General features: G+C 27.4%; 1 protein-coding gene across 5 annotated transcripts in view; it reads left to right on the top strand.

The window, feature by feature from the left end:
• Positions 1-21365, top strand: part of LOC117169247 — a 151171-nt gene that overhangs the window by 61374 nt on the left and 68432 nt on the right. For all 5 annotated transcript variants that reach the window (XM_033355520.1, XM_033355522.1, XM_033355523.1 and 2 more), the window contains exon 3: positions 7984-8234. In XM_033355520.1, coding sequence (XP_033211411.1) covers positions 7984-8234 — 251 coding nt within the window. The remainder of the gene's footprint in view (positions 1-7983; positions 8235-21365) is intronic.

Genomic DNA, 21365 nt, shown 5'->3' with positions numbered 1-21365 from the left:
CGTTCGTTTTCCTAAATTTTCTTATCGAATCTCGTGATTCAATTTATGACCTGAAGTTTAATACCTATTGCGTGTATCAGAGCTATTGAGTGTAGAAACTTTCAAATAATTTCCTTTTCGAGTGAGATAAAATGTTAATTTTTCGCAGGAAGTATGTATGGAAACCGTTCTCAATTTATGTCAGTCATTCGAGAGAGTTAGTTGAGATTTTCTCCAATTTACCGTTATTGTCACGATAAAAAATGAATTCCTGAATGGAAGTTTTACATACGCACTGCTAGTGACTTTGGCCACTAGGGCGGTAAAAAAAATTTTTTTATTCTCAATTCCAAAGGACGCCCCAAAATGGAACAAATTCTATAGATCGTTCAATTTCGAAAATAATCGTAAATACTTCACAAAAGTGATGTAAAATAATTGTATGCTTAATGTATAATTTTTGTGAAACTTTTTTCAAGATTTCAAAATTCTATTTACGGCTATTCGTAGCACTCGGAAAGTCGAACAGTTTATCCTCACGACTTTTTTCGATGAAAAGAAACCCCATTAAAAACCCCCCCCCCCCCCCAAATAATAATAAAAAATTCCATTTTTCGGTCACAATATGCAAAATGCGAAAAAATAGGATTAAAAAAATAATTGCACCCAAAGAAGAGCTCAAGTTTGTTACAAATTAATTTTTTATATTACATGTAGTTTTAATTTTATTCTTAAAAAATAAAATTAAAAATTAGAAAATTAAATTTTTGCGCAAACGATGCAAGCTACATACAAAAAAATAATAAGTCAAAAGTTTTTTAACCAAAAATTATTTAAAAATTTGTCAATTATAATTTTTTGAAGGAGGCGTAGTTTTGTTTTTAATCGTAAAGAATAAAATTAAAAATAATAATAATTTTTTCTAGAAAAACGACACGAGATACGAACAAAAATTAATAGACAAAAACTGCACTGATTGGTCTAAGAAATACTTACGTTGTCGAAAGGGGCTAAGTTAAAATCTCACGTGCAAATAATGCCCTAAAATTTAAAACATTCTATAGATCGTTCAATTTCGAAAATAATGTTAAATGCTTCACAAAAGTGATGTAAAATAATTATCTGTTAATTGTATAATTTTCGTGACCATTCTCTTGAAGATTTCAAAATTCTAAGTACGGCTATTCGTGCATAATGAGCAACTTATGCAGCCAAACAACGCACGATATGTAAAAAGTGTAGAAAAAAACGTTGCTTTTGGAAAACTCTACAATATGATCCCAAGAACTTTTTGAATTTTCCTAAAAAATAAAATTTTATAGTTTTCATCGCACAAAAAATAATTCAAAATACCATTTTATGGTCAAAAAAGGCAAAATACGAAAAAATATGAATGAACAAAATTGAGCACTCAAATAAGAACTACCAGTTTGTTACAAATTAATTTTTATAGTATACGTAATCTTGGTATTTTTTCTCAAAAAATCAAATTAAAAATTAGAAATTAAATTTTTGGACAAACAATACAAGCTACATGCAAGTAGAAATCACAGGTCAAAATTTGTTCACCCACAAACGATTTAAAAAGTTGTCATTAATCATTTTTTTATGGATCGCGTACTTTTAGTATTAATCGTAGAAAATAAAATTTAAACATAAAAAATCTAATTTATGGACAAACGGCACAAGCAATGAAAAAAAAATTAATTCACGAAAGTTCCGCATTCAAAGAAGAGCTACAAATTTCTCGTGAATCATTTTCCGATAGGACGCGTAGTATTTGTTTAATTCTCTGGGTGCAAAATTTTCATCTTTATCATCAAATATCTCGAAAACTTTCACTAGTACGAAAAAATGGGTTACATATAAAATGCATATGTTGACTAGGTTTACAACTTTTCTGAAATTATTTAAAAAATTTTTAATGTTTCGCGAAATAAACGTGAAACCCCATGATTTTTATGGAGTTTTTATGGGGTTTACCATGGAAATCAAATTCGCGCCAATTCTCACTAAGATTTGCGTAATCAGCGCGTTAAAATACATAATTATACGGAGTATCAAAAAAATCGGACGTAAGGTCTTTAGAATAGTACCCAAAAACGATAATAATTTGTTTAAATAATTAAATTTGTTAAGTTGCATTAATTATTACCTCGCTCTAAGCTAAAAGTGGAAAAAAGTTAAAAATCGAAGGAAAGATCTCAACTTTCTAGGAATGATCTAAGAGAAGATTGTTACAAAACAATAATAAACTGTTTAAACAGCTATGTTTGTTAACTTGTATTTTTTATTCATATAATAAGTAAAAGGTAGGGGAAGCATTAAAAATTTTAGAAACAACTGCAACTATTTATCATTAATAAAGAAGAAGATCATTATAAATAAATAAAATAAATAATAAACTAATTCAAATTGGATATTATTACCAATGAGGGCAAATTGTGTGAAAAATTAATTTAGTTAATTTTAATTAATTAATTACCTCACTGTAATAAAAAATTATACAAAAGATAGGAAATTTGTAAACAAATTCATTTTTCTAGCATTATTCTACGAGAGTATTATTGACAATAAAAATAAATTATTTAAACTTTTATGTTTGATATTATTAATGAAGTATTGTCTTACTCTAATTGGAAATTTGACAAAAAGTGGATTTAAAAAAAACCGTTACTTTTTGACTATTCTAAAAAAAAGGCTAAGTACAATAATAACTTGTTTAAACAATTTGTGTAAGCATCTAATTATCCGTAAAAACTGGTATTTTATTTATTTGAAATAATTTGCTTTGAAACACTACAAATATTATAATAAGCGCCTAAAACTCGCCAGACCGATTTTTTACTAATGGGTTTTTTTTGGACCCTATAAAATACGCTTATGGTGGTGATGTTTAACCACTTCCAAATATTATTTTTTTCAAAAACGAATTCGAAAGCAAACAATTCGGTGGTTCGATTCCCAGCGGAGCAATGAAGAAGATCTTTTTTCAGAAAAAAATGTAATTAAAAAATAATTTAAAAAATTGTAATTCATAGCTCTATCTAGTCTGAAAAGACGCTCAGAATTTCTGTTGTTTTCTGATGATAATACAGATTCCTTTAAAAAAAATTTGGACCACCCTAATGCGGACGCTCCCAATGGCAAATATTTGACATAAAAATTAAAATTTTTGGGTCACCCTTTTGGACAGTGGTAGTAATTATTTGATTTATTCCTTAACATTAAGAAAGGTTAATGACGTTTTCAATTGACGTCAAGAAACTTCTTTGAAGCACGCGATATTGCGTGAGCGAATGAGGTATACCGTCTTTCTCCTGGGGCCAGTAACATTTAGTAGGTGTAAAGTTTGTTTTTTACCTATTTCTGCTCGTTTCTTGAGACTGGTCGAAACTAGACGCACAATAATCTCCTTTTAATAGGCGTTATAATGGCCAGTGCAAAAAAACTTTGACGGAAAGAGCGCCTACTAATAATTGGAAAAAAATTTTAGTGATGTAGAAGCTAAATTTGGATTTCCGTTTTAAAGCAAAGACAATTGCAGCATATTCAGGATGACAAAAATTCCATCGTTTTTAATTGACCAAAGTATCATAATTGTAAAGAAGATTTTTTTAATTGGCATTAGGGTCGAGAGTATTTATTTTTGTTCTGCAATTTTTTCACAGAAATAAAAAAAAAAATTTAATTGGATTTTTAATATCTTATACTCACTGGACTAATCAGTAAGGCAATGTAAATTAGTCCTGGCTTAGACAAACATATTTTATAATTTAATTGACCTAAACTTCCGTTAGAATCAATATTTTCTAAAAATTCTTATGTTCATTTGTCAATTCGGTAAATTTTGCAACTAGTATTATAATGTATTAGAACCACGAATAGGGGCTGAAAATTAATATAATTTTCTATAAATTTTATTTTCACATTCACAAAAATGATTGTTTTTTCAGCCACAGATAGGGTCCAAGACTTAAATTTGAATATAACAAATTTTAAAGTTGGTAACTTAATAATTTTTTATAACTTGTAATTCCACTTTTAAGTTTATAAAAATTAATGTTTTTTTTTCTGCCACGGTTTAGTGCCAAATCTTAAATTAAAAAATCGAAAATTATTAAGCTGGTAACTTAATAATCTTTTCTAAATTTCTATTTTATTTTTCATTCACAAAAATTAATGTTGTTTCGGCCACAGATAGGAACCAAAACTTAAACTAAAAATGTGAAAAATAATTAATTTGTTAACTTAATAATCAGGAATTAAAAATTTGGTAACTTAATAATAAAAAATCATGAAGCTAGTAAGTTAATAATTTTTTATAAATTTTATTTTTATTATTTTAAAACTAAATTCAGATAAGAGTCGACATTTGAATTAAAGTAACTTAATAATTTTTTATCCATGTTTATTTATTTTTAAATTTACAAAAATTAATGTTGTTTTGGACACAGGTAGGGGAAACACTTAAGTTAAAAGACAAAAAGTTATTATTTTTGTAGCGTAATAATTGTTTATCTTTTAATTTAAGTTTTGTAGTTTAAATACAATATAATATTATTTTCAAAAATTACCAAATTTACAAATAAACATAAGAATTTTTTGAAAATATACCTACATTTGGACGAAAATTTAGTTCAATTAAATTATAAAATTTTAAAAATTTCAATGGCAGGACTGATTTTAAATTCAGAAAAATTGTAATTAAAAAAATTAACTGCAGAACGAAAAGAAATATTATCGACCCTAATGCCTATTAAAAAAATTATTTTACAATTAAATTAATAGCATACAAAAGAAAAACTAATTACTTTTGGTTAAAAAGTATACTATTATATTTTGGATTTGGAATTCATCTTGTTTGATACAAAATTCTAGTATCTAGTTGAAAATGTTTTTATTTGGTTAAAAATTTAACTATTTCATTTTTAGAAAATTAATTTTTTGGGTTAAAAAAATCATCTTTTTGGTTTGAACAGTTTTGTTAAAAATTAATTTTTTTGTTGAGAATTAAATTTTTAAACTAACAATTTAACTATTCCATTTTATTTGAAAAATTAATTTTTTTAATAAAAAATGATCTTTTCTAGTAGAAAATTGATGTATTCAGTAAAAAATTGGACTTTTTTGTTCGAAAATTTATCTTCTTTTTTGAAAATGAATTTCTCTGTAAAAAATAAAAATATTCTGAAAATTCATCTTTTTGGTAGAAAATTAACTTTTTTGTTAAAAAATCATATTTTAAGGTTGAAAATTCTACCGTTTGGTAGATAATTCGCCCTTTTCGTTTTAAAATTCAACAACTTTGTTGAAAATTAATGTATTTTGATGAAAATCGTGTTTTTGGATAGAACATTAATCTTCTTATTGAAAAATAAATCTTTTTGTTGCAATTATTTAGTTCAAAATTCATTTTTATGTTGCAGTTATTTTGTTTAAAATTCATCTTTTTAATTAAAAATGTGCTCGGTTAAAATTTGAACCAGATTGTCAATATTTAAAATTGTTTTAAGATTCATCCCTTTGGTTGCAAATTCAACCACTTGATTTTCAGAAAAATAATCTTCTTTTAATTAATCAAATAATAATAATTAAATAGTAATTAATAAATTAAATTAATAATCTTTTGCGTTGAATTTTTCTGTTAGGAATTCAATTTTTTTTAATATTTATAATTTTAGTAGAAAATTCATGTTTATAGTTAAAAATGTATAACTATTTTGTTGAAAATTCGCTTCTTTTGATAGGAATTTATTTTTTATTTATCAGTGTAACTATTTCTTTTATAATTGAAACTTGATGTTAAAAAAACACAATATTTTCTAGTTAAAAATTCATGCATTTCGTTAAAAATTCGTCTTTTTTTGGTTAAAAATCAACCTCAGTTGTAAGTTCATTCTTTTTGGTTAAAAATGCAACTTTTTGGTTAAAATTAATCTGTTTTGGTCGAAAAATAAACTATTTGGTAGAAAATCAAACTATTTGGCTAGCGATTACCTTTATTTTAAAAAATTCATATTCTTGTTTTAAATTTAACTCTTTGGTTCAAAATGAAACTTATTTCATAAAAATTTAACTTTTGTGTAGAAAATTAATTTTTTTTAAATTGATATTTTCAGGTTAGAAAATTCAACCATTTTGTTAAAAAAAAAATCATATTTTCTTGAGATTCACCTCCTTGGTTGAAAAATTAACTATTCCATTATTAGAAAATTAATCTTCCCGGTTGAAAATATTATCATTTTTCAAAATCAGCGCCAAACAATTATTGAATTTTTTGTTGAAAATTGATATTTTAAGTGAAAATTATCTTTCCTAGTTGGAGATTCATGTATTTTGTTAAACATTAGTCTTTTTTGGTCGAAAATAATCTTTCTGGTTCAGAATTCATATTTTTGATTTAAATTTCACTTTTTAATTAAAAAATAAACTATTTTATCCTTTTGGCTTTAAAATTCAATAATTTTGTTAAAAATTTATTTATTTTATTGAAAATTCGTGCTTTATAGTATCAAATTAATCTTTCTGCTGAAAAATCTTTTTTTGGTTCAAAATTTATCTCATTAGTGAAAAATTCAAGTACTTGTTTCAACTAGTTTGTTAAAAATTCATATTTTATATTTTTTGTTGAAAATACGTCATTTTTGTTAGAAAAATAATCTTGTTTGTTGAAGATTCAACATATATATATATATTTTCTAAATCTACATTTTTTGTTGTGAACTTTTTCAAGAAACTGCTATTATTTACTAAAATAAACAAAACAAAAAACTTACATTTGTGAGTTTTATCCAATTTCGACCTTCTAAATAAAATTTGGGCTTATTTTTACTAAAACACTCGTAATCAGCGTATAAAAATACATATTTATAGTGAGTTTCAAATTAATAGAAGCTATTCCCCTTTCGGAACTTTAACCGATTTAATTATTCAACTAGTTTGCATTTTTTTTAAATCCCAATATTGCCACAGAATTTATTATTGAATTTCAATTTGATTATATTTTTGATATTATTAAATCATGAATTTTATCTGTAAAAAAAGATCCCTCTCCTTCGCTCCGATGGGAATCGAACCACAGGTCTACTGATTGCCGGTCGGATGCTCTTACCACTAAGCTACTTACTGGAGAGATCGAAAGAAGAATCCTCTTTTCACATATATGCCAAGATGCAAGGTTTTCTCTACTATTAGTCATGATATTTAACAAATCTGTATTATCTTCAGGGATGGTAATGACCGATCAGATGAAGATATTAATCACATTGTGTGGAAATAGAAATCCACGCTCTCGATGCGAAGGAGAGCGATCAGAGCGAACGATAGTGGCCTTTTTCCACAGATGAAATTTAATATTAAAATTTAAAAAAAGAAGACAAATTCTGAATTCGAGGGATCATTACCATCTCCGATGATAATCCTGATTTTTTCAATCTTATGACTGATATTACAGTAAATCTTGCCATTCGGTATATCTGTGGAAAAAGATGCTTTTTTCGAGATCTCAAGTAGCTTAGTGGTAGGAGTCTCCGACCGACAATCGGTAAACCTGTGGTTCTTTTCCCAGCATAGCGAAGGAGAGGAATCTTTTTTAAAAGAAAAATTTTTAATTAAAATTTCAGAAAAACGAAAAATTCTGAATTGAGAGGAGTATCTTAGATCAATAGGGTGGATTTCTATTTTCACGTAATTTGATTAGTATCTTCATCTAATTAGTCATTACCATCCCCGATGATAATACAGATTTCTTAATTTTTATGATTTATATTATAGAAAACCTTGCCATTTGGCATATCTGTGAAAAAAGATTCTTTTTTCGAGATCTCAAGTAGCTTAGTGGTAAGAGCTTTCGACCGGTAATCGATAGACCTGTGGTTCGATTCCTAGCGGAGCGATGGAGAGGAATATTTTTTCACAGTTTCCTTAAGTTATTTAATAATATTTGAAAAAGTATAAAATGAAACATTTTAAATAAATAAAATGTTTTGTTTTTCATTGCAGAGAGATGCAGAATCAATTCGAGGAGCTTTATTTTTAGGAGGAGCTTTAACGATAGCCTGGATAGTTGGGGCCGCAGGACTATCCTTGGCATGGTTAGTGCTGGTTTTGGCATTAGTAGGCACCATAGTAAAGGGCAGACTATCTCGATTACTTCAGACAGCTCTCCATCACGATTTAGCCAGATTGCGAAGAAGAAGGGCTCTTTATAAGGACGAAACCGCCGAATGGCTCAGTCTTCTAGTTAACAGATGGTAAGCACACCAATCTCTCATTTAATTTGCATCGACCTTTTAAAATGCCAGCTCAGCAGACACTTGAAACGATTTTTCTAATTTACTAGAAAATAGTTACTTGCATTATTCTAAACCATAAATTCGAGATTTACAACCAAATTTATCAACTTCTCGATTCAGTCACTACAATTGATACGATTTTCTTTGAAACCTCCATGTATAAGTGAACGTACTTCACTCCCGATATAAGAACGGTTTTGTGCATGGATTGCAGTTGCCTTGATCCTGAATGGTGGGGGGGGGGGGGGGGGGGGGGGGTCAAAACGTAAACAAACAGGGTCGCTTAAATAATTTCTGTGAGATTTGGGCGCTTGACGCAACCTGGCGCAACATGACGCAACTAACGCGCTGCGAGTGCAGCTCTCGAGCTGTCCTCACGAATTCTGTAAATTATTGTGAGTTCCTTGATTCCCTAGTTTTTTAAGTTACCGAAATTTCTTAAATTCTTTGAATTCCCTAAATTCATGAAATTCACTGAATTCTCCGACTCCCGGCATTCTATGAATCCCGAAATTCCCTGAATTTCTCAAATTCTCTGTAATCCCGCAATTCGTCCAATTTTCCTGATTGTAAAAATTCCTCAGATTCTTTTGAATTACGCTGAATTTTCTAAATTCTCTCAATCATTAAAATTCTCTAAATTTTGTAATTCCACGAATTTTCTGGAATTCCACTCACTTTTCAAATACTCTAAATTCTTTCTTTCCTTACAAATTCCATGAATAATTTTGAATTCTTGCAATCATTTTGAATTCTTCTGAGTTTCTGGTGTTCCCGGAATTCATAGAATTCCCCGAATTCCTGAAATTCTATGTATCCCAAAGTTCCCTGAATTCGTAAAATTTTGAAAATTTCTTAAATTCTTTCGAATTATTCTGAATTTTACAAATTCTCTCGATTCCTCAAGTTCTCTCAATCTTTTAGGTCTCTGCATTTCTTGAATTCCCCTCATTCTTTGAGTATCTTAAATTCTTTCTACTCTCACGAATTCCCTTCACTGTTTTGAATTCTGTCAATTTTGTTGAATTCCTTGGATTATTTAAGTTACTGGAATTCTCGGAATTCCCTTCATCTTTAGAAATTGTTCAATTCCCTGAATTCACTGACTTCTCCCACTACCAGAATTCTATGTACCATAAAATTCCCTGAATTACGTACATTTTCTCAAGTTTGGAATTCCCTTTAATTATATTTTGAATCCTCTCAATTGTTTTGAATTCCATAAACTTCTTGAAATTCATTCATCATTCTTTGAATATCCTAAATTCTTTATATTCTTACGAATTCCCTGAATTCTTTTAAATTTCCTCATTCATTTTAAATTCCTCTGAGTTTATTGAGTTACCGAAATTCTTTGGATACTCTGAATTCCAACAATTCGTCGAATTCACTCAATTCTCTGAATTTCCCTAATTCTATGTACCCCAAAGTTCGCTGAATTCCTCGAATTCTCTCAATTCCTTGAATTCTTTTGAATTACTTAGCATTCTCTAAATTCCTCAAATTCTCTGAATTCCTCAAATCCTTTACATTCCTCGAATGCTTTTGAATTACTCTGAATTTTCTAAATGCTGTCAATTCCTCAAATTCTGTCAATTTTTTAATTTTCTGAATTTCTTGAATTCCCTTAACTCATCGAATTGGTTAAATTCTCTGAATTCTCTGAATTTTCTGACTTCTCTGATTCCAAGAATTCTATGGAACCGAAAATTCCCTGAATTCCTCGAATTCTCTCAATTTTTTATTTCCCTGAATCCTGTTGAACTCTCTTAATTATATTTTGAATAGCGTCAAATTATTTTGCAGAGAACGACCCCATCCAAGATAAAGAGCTGATTAGTATTGATTAATGACAAGAACCTACAAAAAATGTGTATAAATTAATAAATTATTCAGGAAATTACTTGAAAGGTTTTTACGCACTCTGACGAAATACTAAGTGACTTCGTGACTTCGTGTGGACAAGAAAACTAATCGCTTCCTTGAAAGTTATTTAGAAGTTGATGCACGTACCTAAGGTGGTTTCTATTTATAACTAAACCTTTTCAATTTCCTGTAAAAAAATTCTTTGATGAAAAAAAATTGTATTTTGATCGAAAGAAAATATTGTTTATTGACAAATAGTTAATTGTGTAAATATATAAATTGGAACATAATTCGAGTCTTCAAATTACTTTTATTCTGTCGTTAATGATTGATTGACCTAATTACGGACTGTAGAGAAATAAAACATGTGACAGAAAGGAAGGATCATTATTGATTAGTTCAGTTTATTATACACTTCTAGACAATACAGTCAATTACGTAAAAAAGAATTATTCAAAGAATGCTCCCTCCCTTACTTTCCCCTCTCTACTTTTCCTTCTTTCTCCTACTTACACTCCCCTCACTTCGTCCTTTGCACCACCCTACCACAACTTCTTTCTCCTTTACTTCCTGTTTCTCCTCCCTTCCTCAGATAACACTTCTGTTCCTCTGATTCTCTTCTCCGGTCCACATTCCCTCCCCACTCTCCTTTATTTCAAAATATTTCCCATACTTCACCTCACACTCAAATCTCCTACCGCTTTTCCTCTCCATCCCTTCGCATTGCTCCTCTTTTTCCCGAACTCCTCTCCCCTTATTTGTACGTATTTACCCCAACTACCCACTTCATCTAGTCTCCTCCCCTCATTTTCCATGACTCTCCCTCTCTTCGCGTACCTTCCCCACATTTTCTATCATTTCTCTTGCTTCCCATCCCTGGATTCCCCTTATTCCCAATCCCCTCGACTCTGCTCTATTCTCCTCTAACTTTGCGTAATTTTTCCTACTTTCTCTCCCCTCGTTTCCCTTTTACTTACCCTACTTGCCCTACCTTCATTTCTTCTTACTTTTATACTCCACCACCTTTATTTCTTCATACTTGCTCTACTTCCTCAACTCTAATTTCCCCTCGATTATTTCTTCAACTTTTACTCCTCTCATTTCTCCTCATTTGTCTTCATCCATTTTCCGTCATTTTGCCTCATTTCCTCTGCTTCCCTTCTTCTCATTTTCGTTCACTCTCTTTTTTTAACAGTGGCCTTTTTCTCATTTCCTACTTTCTCTCTCCTCATTTCCCCTCACTTTCCTTTCTTCCCCTTCACTCACTTCATCTAACGCGCAATTATTTTTTTTGTCTCACTTAATTATTAAATTTAAATATAAAATTAATATTGATACAAAATCTTTGTAAATCATATTATCTATTATCTAAAAGTTCATTTTTGTTTTTACAAAATAGTTGAGTTTTCATTCTGAGAATATGAATTTTTAATAACAAAATTTATTTTGTATCAATCACTTGAATTTTCAATAAGTTACTTTAATTTACAGTTGAAAAAATCAATTTTCAACCAAAAGAAAAACTAATTGTCAACCAAAAAACAAACTTTGAAGAAACTAGTTTAACTTTCTACCAAGCAGTTACATTTTTAACATAAAAAGTTGCCCTTGCAAAGAAAAATTGAATAATTGATAATTCAACAAAAATAAATTTTAATTAAATACAAAGCGCATTTGGGTTGTACAAAAAACAGTTAATTCATTTTCAAACAACCAGTTACATTTTTAACCAAAAAATTAATTTTTTAACAAAAAATATAAATTTTCAACAAAATACATAACTTTTTAAACAAACAGTGAAATTTTCCACGAAATTTTGAATTTTCGAGCCAAAAATGCAAAATTTGTGAAATAAAGTTAAATTTTCCAACAAAAAAAAAGATGAATTATGAAAAAAATAGTTTAATTTTCAACCAATACTTATTTTTTATAAGTGAAAAAAGTTTTGTATATATAGAAAGATGGAAAACATGTAATCAAATTGAAGAATTTTCAATTTAAAAAATTCGATTTTTCAACATTCACTTTTTATATTGAAAATATGACTATTAGGTTAGAAATTCATATTTTTTGGTCACAAATTCAATTACATGGTTGGAAACTAAAGTACTTTGTTGAAAATTAATTTTTCTTCTTAAAGTTTCACTTCTTTTGTTGAGAATTCATTTTTTTTGTAGAAAATTAATCTTCTTGAGTAAAAATTGATTCTTTTTGGTCAACTGTTTTTTATTGCAAATAAAAATCTTTTTCGGTTGAAAAATTAACTTCTTGCTTTAAAGTTACAACAACTTTTTTTTAATTTATTTGTTTTTTGAAGATTTATAATTTTAGTTGAAAATTGAATTTTTTTGCAGAAAATTCGTCTTTTTAGTTTAAAAGTCCAACTATTTAGTTAAACAGTAAACTATTGTTTTAAATTTTACTATTTGGTAGAAAACTAACTTTTTTGTTAAACGGTTAAAAGTTCAACTTTTTTGTTAATAATTCATTTTTTGGCTTAGTAATTCAACAATATGTTGAAAATTTATGTATTTTATTGAAAATTCATCTTTTCATCTTTTAGGCTGAAAATTAAACTACTTTGTTAAAAATTCCAATCTTTGAGATTTAGTTCAAAATTTGTTTTTTCGTTAAAAAAGATTTTCAGATGGATTCCATTTTTGGTAGAAAATTGATCTTTCTTGATAAAAAAAAAATTGTATAGAAAATTCGTCTTTGATTGAAAATTTACCTATTCTATTTTTAGACAATTAATCTTCTTGATTTAAAAATATTCTTTTGGCTTACATGTGAAGCACCTTTAAAATTTTTTTAAATAGTTGATTATTTTAGTTGAAAATTCATCTTCATTGATGAAAATTTAACTATTTTGTTAAAAACTTTGTCTTTTTAATACAACATTCATCTTTTCTAAGAAAATTCATCTTTTATGTTAGAAATGTTATCTATCTTAAATGAAAATTCATCTTTCTTAGTTAAAAAAGAATTTTTACATTGAAAATTCAACTTTGTTCGAATAAACTCACCTTCCTTTAAAAATGGAAATTTTTGAGCAAAATTTCAACAATTTTTTTGAAAATTTTTCTCTCTAACTTGAAAATTTAACTAGTGTATTGTTAATGTAACTGTTTGGTTAAAAAATAATTTTTTGTTTTTAAAAATCTATTTTGGAGTTTAATATGGTATTTACATTATGAAGGGGAGGAGGGTTAGACAAAACTACGGTCTTCAAAGAGGGGAGGAGGAGGCAAAAGTAGTCAAAAATTGATAATTACTAGAAAGGTTTGAAATAGAAGAAATGTTTATTTTAATTGATTTGAAAGTTTTGTCGTTAGCAGAATTTAAAAAATTTGCAAAATTTGTTTCGGGTAATAATACTCATATCGTATAGTAAACTCACGCACGCACGGGGAAATGAACTCTATGAGGGAATGAGCTACCGGCATTCGTAAACATTCCACATTCCTATACCTCGTGAAGCTATTGCCTTTCACGTTACAAGTTACACGTGCCAAGGTATTGCGTATACATATACATACGAGCCAATTGCCGTACCTGGCCAGAACTAGCAACAAATATATATTTAAATTTTATTTAGAAAGAATGATATTAGAAAAATAAAATTTTATTGTAGATAAATGCCAAAATAATGCATTTGTTTATTAATTTTTGCTTAAAAATCATAAAGGTCATCAACTTTTTAGGAATGTGGCTTAAATTATCATAAAGTTCCCAATACAAAGGTCTGAGATTGAAAAATCGAATTTTTCCGTCAAGAAATGTCAGAATAATGCATTTGTTTAATACATTTGTTTTTAAAATATTATACCATTTATCAATTAATTATAGATGTTACTAAAATTATAATTTAATTATAATTAAAAGGACCAACACTGAAAAGAAGCTCTAATTTTATTGTCCACAAGCAGAAAGGCCCAAATAATTCATTTGTTTATTAAATTTGTTTAAAAGTCATACAATATATTACTTATCATTAATGTTACTAAAATTATCATATAGTTCCTAATTAGAAGAATTGAAATTGAAAAAAAAACTAATTTTATTGTATACAAATTCGTAAATAATGCATTTGTTTATTCAAATTGTTTAAAAAATTATACAGTTTTGACCTAACAGGAATGTTGCCTAAAGTATCACAAAATTCTTAATTAAAGAAAAAATCGAATTTTTCCGCCAAGAAACGCCCGAATAATTCATTTTTTTATTAAATTTGTTTTAAAATAAACAAATTTATCATCTCATCATAAATGTTACTGAAATTGTCATATAGTTTCTAATTAAATAAATTGAAATTTGAAAAAAAAAAAATTTTATTGTAGACAAATTCCCAAATAATGCATTTTTTTATTAAATTTGTTTAAAAAATCATACAGTTTTAACTTATCAGCTTAAAGTATCAAAAAGTTTCCAACTAAAAGGCTTGAGATTGAAAAATCGAATTTTTTGCCCAGAAATGCCCGAATAATTCATTTGTTTATTAAATATGTTAAAAAAATTATGAAGTTTGAACTTATTAGCTTAAATTATCAAAAAGTTTCCAGTTAAAAGGCTTAAGATTGAAAAATCGAATTTTTTGCCCAGAAATTCCAAAATAATGCATTTGTTTATTAAATTTGTTTAAAAAATCATACAATTTTAACTTATTAGCTTAAAGTATCAAAAAGTTTCCAATTAAAAGGCTTGAGATTGAAAAACCGATTTTTTTTGCCAAGAAATGCCCAAATAATTCATTTGTTTATTAAATTTGTTTAAAAAATCATACAGTTTTAACTTATTAGCTTAAAGTATCAAAAAGTTTCCAATTAAAAGGCTTGAGATTGAAAAATGGAATTTTTTCCAAGAAATGCCCGAATAATTCATTTGTTTATTAAATTTGTTTAAAAAATCATACAGTTTTAACTTATTAGCTTAAAGTTCAAAAAGTTTTCAATTAAAAGGCTTGCGATTGAAAAATCGAATTTTTTTCCAGGAAATGCCTAAATATACATTTGTTTATAAAAAAAAAATTTTTACCACACAATTTATTAACTTATTATGAATGTTACTGAATTTATAATGCAATTTCCAATTAGAAAGACTGACACCGAAAAGAAGCACTAATTTTATTGTTCACAATCACAAACGGCGAATTAATTCTTTTGTATATTATATTTGTTTTAAAATCGTAAAATATATCAACTAATAATGATATTTAGTGAAATTATCATATAGTTGCTAATTGAAAGAATTGGTATTAAAGAAAAAAACTTATTTTATCTAAGATAAAAATTTTTTTGTTTATTAAATTTATTTTAAAAAATCATACAGTTTTCCAACTAATTATGAATGTTGATGAAATTATCATGTAGTTTCCAATTAGAAGAACTGAAATTGAAAAAAAAAAACGAATTTTATTGTAGCAAAATGCCCAAATAATTCATTTGTTTATTAAGTCTACTTTAAAAATTATACAATCTATTAACTAATTATAAATTTTACTACAGTTATTAAAGAATTTCCACTTGAAAGGATTAATATTGAAAAAGGAATTTTATCGACAAATGGCAAATTATTTATTTGTTTATTAAATTTGTTTGAAAACAACATACAATTTATTAACTAATTATAAATGTTGAGCAAATTAGTATGTAGTTTCCAATTAAAAGAAATGAACTTGAAAAAAGGATTTTGTTGCAGACAATTGCCAAAGTAGTGCATTTTTTTATTAATTTTGTTAAAAAAATTATACAATTTATCAAATTATTCAGAGTTTTTATTAAATGACCGTAAAGTTTCCAATTAATTGAAGCATTGAAAACCTGTTCCTTTTTTCTTCCAAAAATGTCCGAATAATGCTTTTGTTTATTAGATTTGATTTAAAAAAATACAATTTTTCAACTAATTATGAATTTTTGTTAAATTTTCATGGAATTTACAATTAGAAGGACTAAGGTTGAAAAAACTGACTTTTATTCGATAAATGACCAAATAGTGCATTTTTTAATTGAATTTGTTCAAACAAATTATAAAATTTCTAAACTAGTCGTAAATGTCGTTGAAATTATCATGGGATTTCTAATTAGAAGGGCTAAAATTTTTTAAAATTTATTCTTAAAAAATGGCTTCAGAATCATTTATTTATTAAATTTAGTATTTTTAAGTCACACAGATTCCCAAGTATTTCTTTGGTTTGTACATTTTTTTTAAATCATACAATTTATCAACTAAATATGAATGTTGATGAAATTATCACGTCGTTTTCAATTTAATGAAGTGACGTTGAAAAAAAACTAACTTTATTATAGAGAAATGTGCAAATAGTGAATTTGTTTATTAAATTTATTTAAAATTATTATAAAATTTCAATCAGAAAGTCGAAGATTAAAAAAAAAACATTTTTTTATCGACACGTAATAATGCGTTTAGTTTCTACTTTTTACTTTGTATTTTATTATTAAACTTGTTAAAAAAATCATAAAATTTATCAACTGATCTTAAACATTATTAACATTCACATACAATTTCCAATTAGAAAGACTAAAATTTAAAATCAAATCAAATTCATTGTCGACAAATAACCTCATAAGTCATAATGCATTTGTCTATTAAATTTATCTCAAAAAAATCATACAATTTATCAACAACTTATGAGTTTTAATGAAATTATTATGTCTTTCCAAATTAACAAGACTAAAATTTAAGAAAATACTAACTTTATTGCAGACAAATTCCCAAATAATGCATTTATTTATTTAATTTTGTTTAAATATGTTACAGTTATAAGCTAATCATGAATAGCACTAAAATTATTATATAATTTTTCCAATAAGAAAGTTAAGCATTGAAAACAGAGTTTTTGCATCAACAAAAGCCCAAATAATGCATTTTTTCATAAAGTTTGTTTAAAAAAATTATACGATTTATCAACTACTCAAGAATTTTACTGAAAATATCATAGAATTTCCAATAAAAAGGAATGACCTTCAAAAGCAACTTTTATTAATCGACAAACGCTAAATAATGCATTTGTTTACTAAATTTATTTTTTAAACCATGCAATTTATTAAATGATTAGGAATTTTTATAACATTATTATAAAGTTCCCAATTAAAAGGACATTCCTACCACATTCCACACGTACTTATCAAATTATTCTATCCTCTCATCACATAAGCGTATGTTGCATACTGTTTTGTTAACCTTTATTTTAAACATTATAATTCTTCTTTTATTCTCATTAATTTTGAAACTCATGTTCTTCATGTTAGTATTTTGTTTACTCAACGTTCTCTGCAAGCCTTCGATTGACTCTGATACAAGAACCTTATTATTTGCAAACGCTAACTCACGTACCTTCACTGTCCCAATATCCACACCTTCTTCCTCTAAGAAGGCCATTCTTAGGCACTAATTGTCAATGACACGACGAAAACTTGTCAGCTAATTTTCCTCTGTGAAACGTAGGTTATTGCAACAATTCTCTTCTAAATCATCTGAAACAATGTTGCATACTGCTTTTTCACCTTTTTAAATTGATTTTCTGATATTCAGTCTCCTTGAAATTCTTTTGCAAGCCTTCGATTTAGTCTGCGATAACAAACTTATTATTTTCTAACGCTAACCCACGTACCTTCAGTGTCCCGAGGTCTACGTCTTCTTTATCTACGAGAGCAATTCTCTGACATTTGTTGAAAACATTATGAAAAATTGTCAACTACTGTTACTCTATGGAACTTAGGTTATTGCAACAATTTGTTTCTAAATCATCTAAAAAATTTTGCATACTGCTTTCTCACCTTTTTCATCAATTTTCTAACTTTTAGCCTGATCAAAGTTCTGTTTAAGCCTTCAATTGACTCTGCAATAACAAACTTATCCTTTGCCAACCCTAACCCACGTACCTTCACTGTCCCGAGATCCATACCTGCTTCGTCTAAAAGGGCCATTCTTAGATACTTGTCAAAGACAGGATGAAAAATTGTTAATTAATGTTGCTCTATGAAACGTAGGTTATTGCAACCGTTTTTCTTCTAAATCATCTAAAACAATGCTGTATACTGCTTTTCCACCTTTTCCTTCAAACCCAGTAATTTTTGTTTTATTCACGCTAACTTTAAGACTTGTTTGCTAGTATTCAGTCTACTCAACACATGCTGGAAGCCTTCAATAGACTCTGCCTTAATCTCATCATCCTCTAACGCTAACCCACGTACCTTCACTGTTCCGACATCCACACCTTCTTCTTATAACAGGGCCATTTTTAGACACTTGTTAATGACATAACGAAAAATAATCAGCTAATTTTCCTCTCTAAAAGATAGGTTTTTGCAAAAAATTTTGGGTTAATCACGAACACCGGGAACGTCAAATGGAAAGAATAGCTATTTTTTCGTCATATTTGTGTATTTTTAAGAAATAATTTAAAACTCAAATCTAAAATCGAGTTCGACAACACTGCATTGTTGGCACAGTTTACCAAAAAGCACTTTTTTGACCAAAATTATACATGCGTGAATGATCTGTACAATATTTCTATCATTACAAATACCAAATTTCGCAAACCAACAAAGTTTCAATTAAATTCTTAAAAACTTTTGTACCTTAGGGGATAGCATAAACTACGTTTCCAATCTTGCGTTATTATTATAATACAAAAATATTGCCATAATTTTCATAATTGCAAAAAATTGTAATTATAAAAACAATTTTTATAAACAAATGCACATTTCTACATTTGTTTCATGAATAGACTTTTTTCGGGATGAAATCGAAATATCTGGTCAAAGACACTTTTCTGTCATCTTTTTTTAGAGAGAAAAACTATTAATCACACGAACACTTTTTTTTAAATAAGCTTTTTTTTTACCATTTTTTATGAAGAAGCTTAATTTATGTTGAAAAAATGGATTGATTCTATCAATTTGAAATAAATAACAGCAAGAAGACTTTGACAAGACAATTTCTGACATATACGTGTTAAAATGTGTATGTGTGTATATGTGTTTGATGGTGGTGGGGGGGGGGGCAGTTGTTGATACAAATAATTTAAAGAATTCTAGTTTTTTGCTAACTTGAGCCTCTTCTGAGCCAGTCCGTTCGGTACCAGCAGCAGTTACCAGCTTTCAAGACTCGAAAATGTCACGATCGACCAACCCAGTTGATCCTTCAGATTCAGGAAATCACGCTTGACTTCAATTTCATGTCGAACCGGTCGATTCTGGAATCTAGAAGGTAAAACCGTGCCTTGAGGTCATTTCTTCAGATTTCAGATTTCAGATCCTGATCAAATTTATCGTATATTGAGAAGCAGTAAGGGGCCGTCCATAAGTACGTTACCAATTTAAGTGGGGGGGGGGGAGTTAATGCTTAAAGCTACGATTGGTAACAGAATTAGGTGGGAATGTCCGTTGAAGTAAACTTACATAAAATTTATTGCGTTTCCTGTTGATAAATTATAATTTTTTTTTCTCTTTTTAAGATACAGTAAAAAAATGGGTCAGCTACATTTCTAGCTGTCTTACCTAAATATCTATCTGCTTCAGTTAAATTTTGCCATATACAAATCTTCCAGGTAATTTATCTAAATCATTTTTAGAGAAAGAAATTTAGCTAAAACAGCTAGATGTTTTTCAGTGTACCTACCCTTTTTTCAATTTTTCTCTTTTATTCGCTTAAATGCAACCTAAATTTAAAAACCACCAACAAGAAAAATCAACTACTTTTGGTTAAAATCTACTATTATATTTTTTAGTTCGAAATTCATTTCGGTTGCTTCAAAATTCTAGTATTTGGATGCAAATTTTATTATTTTATTGAAAATGTAATTATTTTGTTAAATTAATTGTATTTTTTGGACAAAACAGCTGCTTTGTTGAAAGTGAAACCACTGAGTTAACGTTTTTTTTCTTGTACACTCATCTCCTTGGTTAAAAATTTAACTATTCTATTGTTTGAAAATTAATATTCTGCAGTAAAAATAATCTTTTAGGTTGAATTTTTTGCTTAAAATATCATTTTTTTAAGATGCATCATTTTAGTTAACGATTCCACTCTTTTGTTAAATATGTGATTATTTTGTGAAAATTTGTTGTTATTGTTATGAGAATTAATTCTCTAACTAACAATGTAACTGCTCCATTCTTTCTTAAAAATTGATATTTATATTGAAAATTTATCTTTTCTAGTTGAAGATTCATGTATTTTCTTAGAAAAAACGTCTTTTTGGTCGCAAATTATTCTTCTTACTTGAAAATTCATCCCATTTTAAAAAATGCCAATGTTTGAAACCTAAAGCCTAAATTTAACTTTTTGTTTGAAAATTTAACTATTTTATGAATATTTAAATTCAGAACATTAATGCTCTCAATGGAAAATTCATCTTTTTTTGTTGAAAATTCACCTGTTTGGATGGAAGTTAAACTACTTTGTTAAAAATTCAGATTTTTAACAATGTCGCCTTCCTGTTTGAAAATTTAACTATTCTCTTTTTAGACAATTATTCTTCCGGATTGAAAAATCATCTTTTAGGTTGAACTTTTTTGTTGAATTTTCATATTTGAAATTCATTATTTTAGTTGAAAATTCACCTCTTTTGTTGAAAATTTTCAATTTAATTAAAAATTCATTTTTTTTACTTTTCTTTTTTGGTTGAGAATTAATTTTTTTAATTAAAGATGTACCTGTTCCATTTTCTGGTTTAAAATTGATATATTTATTGAAAATTTATCTTTTCTCATGGAAAATTGATATATTTTGTTAATTGATGTATTTTGTTTTTAAAATTCGTATTTTTAAGTAGAAAATTAATCTTTTTGCTTTGAAATTCAAGTAATTGGTTGAAAGCTGAACTAGTTTATTAAGTATTCATGACATCTTTTGTGTTGAACTCTTTTGTTAAAACTCATTTTTTAGATTTATCAATTTAGATGAAAGTTCATCTATTTTGTTGAAATTGTAACTATTTTGTTTAAAATTAGTTTTTTTCCTGTGAACTAATTTTTTTAACAAAAAATCCAAATATTCCATTTTTGATTCAAATTCGATATTTTTTTTTAAATTTCTCTTTAGAAATTAATTTATTTGGTTAGAAAAAAAGTTTTTTAGTCGCAAATTAATTTTCTCGGTTGAAAATGTATTCCTTTTGATTGAAAATGGAAAGATTCAACATTCTCAACAATTTGGTACAAAATTAGACTATTCTGTTGAAAATTTAATCCTTTGTTA

The sequence above is a fragment of the Belonocnema kinseyi genome, chromosome 3, assembly GCF_010883055.1.
Source record: "Belonocnema kinseyi isolate 2016_QV_RU_SX_M_011 chromosome 3, B_treatae_v1, whole genome shotgun sequence".
NCBI classification, from domain to species: Eukaryota; Metazoa; Arthropoda; class Insecta; order Hymenoptera; family Cynipidae; genus Belonocnema; species Belonocnema kinseyi.
This window is presented reverse-complemented; position numbering and strand designations above follow the sequence as displayed.